Source organism: Camelina sativa, chromosome 11 (genome assembly GCF_000633955.1).
Source record: "Camelina sativa cultivar DH55 chromosome 11, Cs, whole genome shotgun sequence".
NCBI lineage: Eukaryota > Viridiplantae > Streptophyta > Magnoliopsida > Brassicales > Brassicaceae > Camelina > Camelina sativa.
The window spans coordinates 5177338-5189385 of NC_025695.1; the positions used below are offsets into that span (position 1 = coordinate 5177338).

The window sequence follows — 12048 nt, forward strand, 5'->3', positions numbered from 1 at the left end:
GGGAAAGGTCTTTGCCTAATGCCCATCTCTTTAGCCACCACAATCTCCACCGCCACGTGTCCATCTCGTAACCCTTTCGTTAAAGATACCGGCGTTCCTTTGTCTCCTAACCTATCCACTACAACAATTGCTAACGGTAGTGGTTCGTCGTTGGTCACCGTTAAAGACGCTCCTACCGTTTCCAAGCCGTGATAACGGCGGTTTTTTAAATTATTTTCCTGTTTTTGGGTGGAAAGAAAAAAAAAAAAAACAGAAGACAAAGACAAGAGGGATAAAGGCGGTATTGGTCCAAAAGTCTAGAAAAGAAATAAGGTTGCGTTTTATACGACACCATATTTTTCTTTCTGTCTTTTTTGCCTACTCAAACCACCCAAACACTCATGTTTTCGCTTGGTGTTTTTTTTCTTCCTTTTTTTGGTATTAATCTAATATCCGCAATATTTTTATCGGTTTATAAAGTTGCATCCTTTAAAAAAGAGTATATATTTGAGCCAATGGAAAAAAAATCACGGCGAGGTTTGGAAGTATTAGGCAAATATTGAAAAAGTGAGGGACACAGATTGACCCAACGAGCGAGTGGGCGGCTACTAACTCCACACCACACTCGTTCATTTTTAAGATTCTTGATTTTCTTTACAATATTTGTATATTACAGTATGATTGTATAACCAGAGAGCTTCAAAACTAAACCAGTTGGTTCTTAAACATAACACAAACTATTAACAACGGCTAGATATAGAGCAATGATTCAAAACAAACCTCTGTCCATCGATTCACAAGAGATTCTCATTTCCTGACCCTCAAGTTGATAACCAACATGATTGATATATATGCAAAAACTAGTTCACACGAACCCCTTTGAATATGTTGTTTCAAAGGAACAAATTAGAGCAAATGCATGAAATGGTTTAGCTCATATGGACCTTAATTAATATCAATGAATAATAATATGATAAGAAGAAGACTCCACTCTTCCTCAATCGTGTATGAGTCCAGTCAGATGGCAAATCCAAATAAAACAAATAGCAATACATGAAACCGTAGTTGCTAGCTAATCTATGCCTAAGAAACTACCGACTATTCTAGCGATGCAACTCACCATACAAGATGTTTTGATTGAGTTTAGGTTAGTGAGTTAGCAAAGAAAGAGAACACAAAATCAGATTCCAGGTCTTAGCATATAACGTAGATTATTTCCCATTTGTTAAAATGCTTGTGAAGCAAAATGGGAGACACCTCAGACACGTCAAATTAGAGAGCACAACACAAACCTTCTTACTGCGAGTCTGCGACCATCAACATGAATCAAATTCTTGGGTACAAAATGTAGAAACGAAATAAATAATACATTAGAAATTTTCTCTATATATATCATATGCAAAGAGACAAGAGGAGGTTATACTGATGCATTTGTGATCAAAGAATAGATTAGCCACTAAGTAAGTTTTCCAATATTTAGTTTCAGGTCTAGCCACTAAATCCACCATGCTTGAGAAACGCGTAAGTCTCTCTATATATAGATATTACTAACCCCATATATAAATTGTGAAAATTCAGTAATTAATCGATTGAACAATGAAAAACACATGTCAATCTCACATGACACATAGAATATACATAGTATATATAAAATCCAAAATGGAAGCAAACAGAGCTAATGATCTAGATGTTCTTCACAAGCATCAAGCTAGAAATCTCAATTAAGTTGGCTAGTAATTCTACATGCTTACATAATTGACTTGCCTGATTCTACACTTCCAAAGTTGAAATTTGATAAAGGTATCCTTGAAATGTCTTCCCACTTGACATTAGTACCAACCTATTGCAAAAGTAAGAAAACATAAAATCAGATTGTTATTATTTCTTAATTCTCTTGCATAGGTCTTTTGGTGATGACAATGTGCAAATCCACAAAACATGATCAATGTTCAACTAACATGGTACCGCACAAGAAATATTAGACAGGGTAATCAACGAAACTTTGGCTAATATGGTATAGTTTCTTGATAAACCTAAAAGGCTTACAAATTCCCTTAATCATATTATTAACGTTTTTCAGTTCACCTATCTATAATCCCTCCAACCAGAACTAATCAACCCGCCCCTTCAACATCAAGTATAGCTTGGACATGTCAAGAAAGGAAGAAAACATAGTAGGCTAACAGATAGTTATGATTAAATTTGCCTCTACATTCAACGCCAAGTTACGAGAACATGAAAATCCAACTCAAAATAAGATATTATTTAGAATATAGATGGTTTATGAACAAAATCATCTCTATATCTCCCTCAAACAAAGATATGAAGTTTAATGCTCATTCAAACTCATTGATTAAATTACTTTAGGCACATGAAGAAACTGCAGAAACAACACACTCATCACAATAACCTAAACCAGCATAAGGAAAAGGACCTGGGTTGGGGGTTACACTAAAACTGTGATGTAAACAAAAACTCTATGCGTCTCTACTTGTTATCTGTTATGTGAGTTCATACAATGATTTCAATGTTAAAGAATATTAGACACTAATACTGGTGGTAATAATGCAAATTTACAATTTAATTTCAGTAGACACAACACAAAGACTTCGTGAACTTGTGAATGTTTGACCATAATCATTGCCATATTAACCACCGATTACAAGGGACTTGCTATTGACAAAAACTGATTCCAAGACAGTAAGAATTATACGCTTAGACGACAAAGCTAGACAACAAACCAACAAAGATACAAGCATATGAATATCATCAATTATGCAATTTAAGATCAACCAGTAGAAAAATATACACTTTAGTAGTTCTTCATCTCCACTGTTATCTAATTCATGACTTCATTTGTGGATTTCAAGGTGAAACACATTCGACATCAGTACCTAGAGACCTGTTCACAATTTGATTTCTTCAAACACAACACAAAGACGTTACTTACCTGAATGGTCGACACTTGACAGAAAATTAGCAAAAGCTCCGTACTTTTGTTACTTATTCAAGGAACAATATAAAGCCAACATTCTAAAAGAAACTAAAAAAGGAAGACCAGCTCATTTCTTTGCTTGAACTCATTATAATGCATTAAGTAATCAAAACATACTAAGCAAATTCACTTCAAAACTAGCTAGGCTTCTACATTACAAAGTAATTGATTTTGATTATAAAAAAAAAACTAACTAACAGAATAACGTCAGACGAAAATATGGTCAGTTCTGAAACTAAACTAGATCAATTTCAGTAGAAAATAAGAGTTTTATAACCTCCTTTAGTAGTAGAACAACTGCAGTAGAAGATAACATTTTTTACCTCATTTTGGCATCATATTTAGATCCACCATTCCATAGAAAACAACTTTTGTCAGCAAAAAATACCAATACAAAGCAACAAATTCTATTTTCTAACAAATTCAGAAGCAAAAGGAAGAAGCCTGAGCATTAGGTATAGGGTTCAACTTGCAAAGAAACTAAGTTAGTGAATAACTACCAACTAACCGGATCACATTAATTCCAAGATAGAATTCAATGCCATCCAGCATTAATCCGTACAAACCTAACACAAAAAAGGAAATTATACATCAATGACCTTTTAAGACCAAACAGCTGGATTCAGTGCTTCATTACCAAAAAGAAATAAAAAAAATCATGTTTTCCATTGAAACCGGTACACAACTAGGGTGTAAATAGATCCCAAACAAAAAAACCATCATACAAAAATTCCATGGCTTCTGGTGAAACCTGAGAGCCACTTTTAGTTTCTGAAAGATAGAAGAGGAAAAGTACATAATTGATGGATCACTCACATATACTCCATCAGAGGATTTCAACATGAACAAAATTTATTAGGAAAAATAAAAAATCAAATCACATCCTAAAAAAAAGACAAAGAGACAATCAATAGTTAATTAAATCTATGAGAAGAATGTGTACCGGTTGGGGTTCATGATCATCAAAACTCGCGCTTTCCCTAGATCCACTCGAAAAAATCAACCATAGAGAGCACACTTAACAATATATACATTTACTGTATTATTTACAAACCCCAACTATAAAACACTGAGCTTTTCTCCACCAAACTTTTACAAAAGAGCTTAAAAACAAACATTCTTATGCGTAAGCAAGCACCCACTTCAACACATATAGAATAGAAAGAAAAAAAAACACATAACTAATTTATCTAAACGCATTTATCTTATTTACATTTATAATAACCAGCAAAGTGCACAACAAAAAAGATGATAAGAAGGCAAATGATGAAGAAGATAAGAGTAAGTAAAGAGAGAGAGTGAGAGAAGAGAGAGGAAGCAAGAGGGATAGGCAACTGACAAAAGAGAGGTGAGCACGCACACGCAAAGTTATAGCACATAACAGTGCCTGCATGTGCTCACTCTCTTCTGTCAGTTTTCTCTGTTGCATTTCTTCAATCACTTTCTCTCTGTCTTCAATAAACTAATTGGAAAAAAAAACCTAGATGTTTTACTAAGAACTCAAGTTTTCTTCATTCATACCCTAACTCACAGATCTCTTCCAAACCCTAATAAATAGAACCCTCAGATTCACTAATCTTTCAATTCTCTGAGATTTGGTTGTTGTTTGATGAGTATTATTATTGCTTTCGTCTTCTTCGCATAGAGACTGTAATGGAGAAACAGTCAGAATATAAAGAGAGACAGAGATAGGAGCGAGAAAGGGTTCAAAGATTGACGACGGAGATTGTGGTTTTTTCTTCTTTTAATTTCTCTTTTTTTCCTTTCCAAAATAAAGAGACATGATGTTTTGTCAAAAAGGGTTTTGAGATTACCAACACGTGTTCCATAGTGAGTGGATGGGAGAGCACACCTGGTGGGTCAAATCTGTAACAATTATGGGTGGATTAATTTAAAGTCGGTTTTCAAAGGGAGTAAACACAGCCGACGATAAAAATTATGTCCAATGAATTCAGACCTACTTTTCTTTCCTATTAATTTGAGTTTTTTTTAAACATTAATTCATTTTATAAGTTACAAAAATGCGGTTTAACGTTTTGATGAAGTAAGAAAGATCAATCACTTGCTAGTAGATAACTATTGAGTTAAGACTTTATTCATAGATAACTCAAAAATGTTACCAATCATGAATACATTTTTTTTTTGAAGTTGAAGTTGAATTAGAATGTGTTATAGTTGATGTACAACTTTGAGTTATACCCTTTGTAAAATTGTTAATTCAACAGATTATTCAACATCATTGAAAATTGCATGCATTAGACTTATAACAAAAAGACTATTTAAAGTCGGTAAAATGGCACAATTTAGTTTAATTAATAGTTTTTGTTTTTAGGAGTGAAAAAAATATAAGTATGTAACCGTTTTGTGTACCATTTTAGAGTAGATATTTTAAAAGTGCTGTTGTTCTTTCTTAATTGGGTCATGTTTCGAATTTCCTTTTTGAATACTAATCATGATGAGATTTTCTCTTTTTATTGTCTATTAGTACATTTATTCTTATCTTAATTATCTAATTACGTCAGATGAACTGCTAGTGAAAAACACTTCCACTAACTCAGAAGGACATTTTAATAATGAAATCATTATTGGCACCGCGCCGGTACATTGTACACTTCCACTAATTATTATGGGTTTTCAATCTTATCTTCCTCCTTTTTAATTAGATTTTAGATTCCCATTTGGGCATCTTCCCTGTAATTTTATAACTATAACTATATTTTAATCTGCAGTATACCGCGTAAATATAATTTTCATTATTATTTATATTTTATATTATATTTGTTATTTAAATATTGGATGTTTTGTAAATAGAGAAATAACTAAATTTCTCATGCGTTTGTGTGGCTAAATGTTTATATTAATTTTTAACCCGTAATATACTTCATGATCATTTGTTATTATATTTAGTTTGTTTTGTTTAGCGTTTGAGATTCTATTTTTATTTTTAAATATTATAATAAAACAAGGGATCTAAATACATAATAAGTCATTTATAAACTATGATTAAGTCACATTTTTCTAATGATTTAATTATTTTACACAATCTTAGTTAAATCAACTTAGTTTTATATGTCAAGTATTTTAATATTAATAGTATTTACAAATAATAAAATAAGGATTTAACTCATGTTAGCAAAAATTTAATGATATTTTATTAATTCCAACATGTCCTTTTTATAACCCATTTACTATATAACCATATAATATAGTATTTTAAACTTTTTTAATTTTACACATTCGTAATATTTTAAAATTTTATTAAGTTTTTATATATTAATTCTAATTATTTAAATAAATTTAAATCGAAGTTTTTCTTACATTAAGAATCAAAACACAGGTTTTAGAAAATAAAATGGGAATCAAATTGTTGTTTTCTTTGTTTGCAAAGGATTAAGAGATAGAATATCTTCAAAACACAATAGATTATGTGGTTAAATATATCATAGTTTTTTTCCATATTGATTTTGTTGTATTTTTTTAGTTGGAATGTAATGTAAAATATTTAGGAAACAAAATCTGAAGTAATACTATTTTTGAAAAATTTTTAGAGATTAACTTTGTAAATAAGTTTAAATAAAAGTGTAGAACTCAAAATGTACTTAAAAAATGTATATATAGATAGTTGATAAAACAAATAAAAAATTTTAGTTTTGATTTCATTTGTAAATCATAGAATCGTGGAATAGTGACATGATTATGTGGTTCAATATATTTTTACAATACAAATCTCAGAACGTAGTTAGCTAGATTATTCCACCAACATTATCTCTTGAGGAGTAAAAAGCAGTAGAACTTTAAAATGTTGGAAACCTAAAATTGACACCATCGAATCAAGTGACAAAACTCTTGTACTAATCTCTGCTTAAAGTATAGATTTTGATAAAACAAGATTCATTGATCATTTTGTCGGTTTGGAAACATTTACTCCACTACCAGTACATACTGAATTATCGATACTAGTACATAGTAGTACATTTGTTGAGTTGTAATTATAATTGACCAAACTTCCTACTTAACTAATTTGATTGATCAATTCATAAACATATAAAATAAACAATTTTTTTTTTTTTTTGATTATTTCATCAAAAATAAATAAATAAATTATTCGTTAAATCCTTATCGAAAGAACTTGTGAATATCATTCATGAAATCTAATGAAAAGAATTTAATCTCGTGAACAACACTGGCTTTCGGATGCTTCTGTGCACATCATGCAGTGAGTCAATAGCACGTGATAAGTTTTGTCTTTAGGAGTATAAGTTGTGGTACACATAATCATTTATCCTATAAAGCACAAATCACCTGTCCAATCAAATAAAGCCACATCAAATTTTATGTTATTTTTTTATTTTGGTAAAAACAAAACAAATGTACACCGTGTAGAAAAAAAATAGGAATCTTTTTCTAAAAAACAACTTAACCAACTTTATGTACGAAACTGTAATAAACCTCTGGACTATTTATTAATGAGATTTCGATTTGTTGTATGTGTATTATAAGCCCAAGTATAAGCCTATAAGCCCAACTTTTTGTGAACCTAGAAGCCTGAAACCCCCTTTTCACGTTCTTTAGCGTTTTCTCCATTACGACAAACACAACAGCTTAAAAAACTGTCCCTAATTTTACTCCCACTAACAGCTCCACGTTCATGGTGTGGTTTACAACGAATCCATCTTCTATATAAATCCAATTTTAGTTTATTCTCTCTTCAACTTTTTCTAAAAACCAAAATCTAAAACACAAAAAATCATAGCACCATAAAACCAGTTTTATCTTTGATTACCACTTTACCAGTCACCACCACCGTATTCACGGCCAACAACCAGATCCATACCTTCGGTTCGAACAACCACATCCTCCTCTGTTTTAATTCTCCGTTCTTGGCTCTTTGAGCATTTTCTACACCCGTAAGTCTCTTATGTATCTTCTCTACATGCACATTCTTCATAAAATAATGCTGATTTGTTTTTGTAAAGATGAATAGTAACCCAAAGGACTCTGATATGCTCATGCTAGCATGGCAATGTTGAGTTATTTGAAGTTTTATTGAGTCTTGTTTGCACGAGTCTAGAAATAAGAGACTTGGTTTCACTAGTTTGAATTGGTCTGTTTCAGTTTGCGGTTTTCTAGCTTAGTTGAAGTCGTGTCCCTGTTTCACGTTCTGTTTCAGTTATTTGCTTTAGTACTTGTATTTGCTATAAAAGGCATTGGAAGACTCTTAATAAAGTAGATCATTCAGTGCAAACCTGTGTTTTCTTTGAATCTGAAACTACATTTGGTATCAGAGCAAAACACAAATCAAGTGATCAAAAGAGAGAGAGAGAGAGATGAGTGAGGATAAAACACTTACCAAAATTCCTCACTTTGATGGTCATTACGACCACTGGAGTGAATTGATGGAGAATCTCCTACGAGCAAAGGGGTTATGGAGTCTCGTAGAAGAGGGTTACAGTGAAGCAGAGGAGGGAGCCGAGGTGACTGCAGCGCAGCAGAAACAACTCGACGATCTCAAGATGAAAGATCATCAGGTGAAACATTATTTGTTTCAGGCCTTAGATCGGGTGGTATTTGAGCAGATCTTGGATCGAAAAACATCTAAGATCGTTTGGGAATCGATAATGAGGAAGTTTGGAGGCAATGAAAGGGTGAAAAGATCTCTGCTCGAAACGTTAAGGAGAGAGTTTGAAGTACTTGCTATGAAATCGAATGAGAGCATTGACGACTACTTTGGAAGGGTCATGGCGGTCTCAAACAAGATGAGGAGCAATGGTGAAGAGATGTCAGACTCAAAGATCGTTGAGAAGATTCTTCGCACTCTGACCGACAAATTCACTTATGTGGTGGTGTCAATAGAAGAATACAAAGACACAAGGAAGCTGACAATTGATGAACTGCAGAGTTCTTTGTCTGTGCATGAGAAAAAGTTTAAGAAGACCAGTTATGAAGAGGAAGATCAGGCACTCAATGTCAACGTACGAGGAAGAGGTGGTGGCTCATACAGAGGACATGGTAGGGGCAGAGGACGTCCGTTCAACAAAGCAGTGGTCGAATGCTATCAATGCCACAAATTGGGACATTTTCAGTATGAGTGTCCAAATGGAGGTAATGCAGCTCATTATGCAGAACTGGAAGAAGATGAGGTAGTCATGTTAATGGCATATGTGGAGCGTCAAGAAAAGCAACGAGGCGATGTCTGGTTTGTCGACTCAGGTTGTTCAAACCACATGTGTGGAGATCGAGCTATGTTCTCCAGCTTGGATACTGCTTTTTCTCACAATGTCAAGCTTGGAGACAACCACAAACTGCAGGTTAGTGGAAAAGGTGCAGTAAACATCACTCTTAAGGGAATAAGCTATGTGTTGAATGATGTTTACTATGTACCTGAGCTGAAAAACAACCTGCTAAGTGTTGGTCAACTACAAGAAAAGGGGCTAGATGTGCTGTTCAAAGGAGGAGATAAGAAGACCTGCAGTATATTTCACCCCACAAGAGGAAAAATTGCAGAATCTGTCATGAGCACAAATCGGATGTTTGTGTTGCTTGGTGATGAAAGTAGTAAATAACCAGAAGAACGGTGTCTTCAAGTTGATGCTTCTAACAAAGCAGAGTTGTGGCATCATCGATACGGACATCTGAGCTACAAGGGGATCCTCACTTTAAACAATAAGGAAATGGTCACTGGGTTACCAAGCATCAGGCATGTAAAGGTCACTTGTGAAGCGTGTGTTAAAGGAAAACAACATCGAGCCACCTTTCCAAAATAGAGCAAGTGGAGATCAACCAAGAAGCTACAATTCATTCACTCTGACATGTGTGGTCCGATCACTCCACCATCAAACACTCTGAAGAAGTACTTAATAAGTTTCATTGATGATTTTTCACGCAAAACTTGGATATACTTTGTGCGAGAAAAATCCGAGGCTTTCCATCAATTCAAGTTGTTTAAAGCATTTGTGGAAAAGCAATCTGGCAGTTTTATTAAGTGCTTGAGAACAGATAGAGGAGGAGAGTACAATTCTGTGGAGTTCAATGAGTACTCCAAGGAGCATGGAATCAAGCGACAATTGACTACAACCTACACTCCACAAAAAAATGGCATTACTGAGCGCAAAAACCGAACTATTATGAATATGGTGAGAGCTATTATGTCCGAAAAGGAGGTACCAAGAAGCTTCTGGCCAGATGCAGTTCAATGGACAAATCATGTTCTGAATTGATCTCCCACAATGATCGTGAAAGACATGACTCCAGAAGAAGCATGGAGTGGAAATAAGCCGTTTGTTGAGCACTTTAGGATCTTTGGCTGTATCGGGCATGTTCATATCTCAGATGTCAAAAGGACCAAGCTTGATGATAAGAGTGTGAAATGCGTCATGGTAGGCTACAACAGTGAATCAAAAGCTTGGAAGTTGTTTGATCCGGTAGAAAAGAAAGCTCACATCAGCAGAGATGTGATTTGTGAGGAAGAAAAGAAATGGGATTGGGATGTCAGTTACTCTACTGAACAGAATATGGAGCTTGAGTGGGAAGAAGAGTATGAGTGTGATGAAAATGGAAACGAAGAGGAAGAGGTAGAATCTAAAGAAGCAGAAGGAGATGGAGAAGGAGATCAGAATGGGGTTCCCAATGATTCTCAATCAGAAGCCACAACACCAACAGCGGGTAGAACAAGAAGACCACCAGCTTGGGTCGCTGATTAAACCTTTGGGGAAGAGCTTTCAGATACAGAAGAAGAGGCAAACATGGCAAGAGTAGAGTCTGAAACTCTGGCTTACTTGGTTATTTCAGATCCTACAACCTTTCAGGAATCTGTTCAACACGTGAGATGGAAAGAAGCGATCGATGCTGAAATAGGCTCGATCAAGAGAAATCACACTTGGTCTTTGGTGGTGCTTCCAGACGGAGCCAAAGCTATCGGTGTGAAGTGGATCTACAAAACCAAACTAAATGAGCTAGGGGAAGTCGACAAGTTTAAAGCTAAACTTGTGGTGAAAGGTTATGCTCAAGAGTATGGCATTGATTACACGGAGGTGTTTGCACCAGTGGCAAGAATGGACACAGTGAGAATGATCATTGCCTTGGCGGCACAACGAGGTTGGGGAATCTATCAGTTGGATGTAAAATCAGCTTTCTTACATGGTGAACTGCAAAAAGATGTCTTTGTGGAGCAGCCTCAAGGATACGAAGTAACCGGGAAAGAGCATATGGTCTACAAACTGCACAAAGCTCTTTACATACTGAAACAAGCACCAAGAGCTTGGTTCAGTCGTATTGAAGCCTACTTTATCAAGGAAGGTTTTTGAGAGCAGTTCCAGTGAACAGACCCTGTTTGTCAAACGCAAGAAAGGTAAGATTCTGATTGTTAGCATTTATGTTGATGATTTGTTGTTCACTGGTGATGATGAAGAACTGCTAGATGAGTTCCAGCAATCGATGAAGAAAGAGTTTGATATGACTGATTTGGGGAAGATGAGATATTTTCTGGGCATTGAAGTGATACAGAAGAGTGATGGTATATTCATATGTCAAAGGAAATATGCTGCAGAAGTGATCGAGAGGTTTGGGATGAAGAACTATAATCCGGTTAGCATTCCAATAGTTCCTGGTCAGAAGATTGGTCGTGACTTAGCTGGAAAAGGGGTTGATTCGACTTTGTACAAACATATGGTGGGAAGCTTGATGTACTTGACTGCAACAAAGCCTGATCTGATGTACGTAGTGAGTCTCATCAGTAGATTCATGGCAAATCCTACTCAGCTTCATCAAGCTGTTGTGAAGAGAATCATGCGTTATTTGATAGGTACGGTGGAGTATGGGATTTGGTACAAAAGGGAAGGATTCACAGGATTCATTGGGTACACTGACAGTGACTATGCGGGAGATGTAGAGGATAGCAGAAGCACTTCAAGGTACGTATTTATGATGAGTGGAGGAGCTGTTGCCTGGTCTTCACGAAATCAACCCATTGTGACTTTGTCTTCCACTGAAGCAGAGTATGTTGCAGCAGCAAACTGTGCCTGTCAAGCTGTTTGGATGGAAAGAATTCTTAAGGAGATTGGCTTCGAGCAAGATGG

The 12048-nt window shown here is 35.0% G+C and overlaps 1 protein-coding gene and 1 long non-coding RNA gene across 2 annotated transcripts in view; one reads left to right on the forward strand and one right to left on the reverse strand.

Annotated features, from left to right (window-relative positions):
• LOC104721738 (transcription factor bHLH69) overlaps positions 1-452 on the forward strand; it is a 9506-nt gene extending 9054 nt beyond the window's left edge. The window contains exon 7 of the mRNA XM_010439798.2: positions 8-452. Within this exon, the coding sequence (XP_010438100.1) occupies positions 8-192 (185 nt within the window). The 3' untranslated portion in view covers positions 193-452. The remainder of the gene's footprint in view (positions 1-7) is intronic.
• Positions 1582-4905, reverse strand: LOC104721739. Its single transcript, XR_002033967.1, has 2 exons — positions 3918-4905; positions 1582-1819 (listed from the first exon to the last, which is right to left on the reverse strand). It is a non-coding gene; the product is annotated as an uncharacterized LOC104721739 (long non-coding RNA).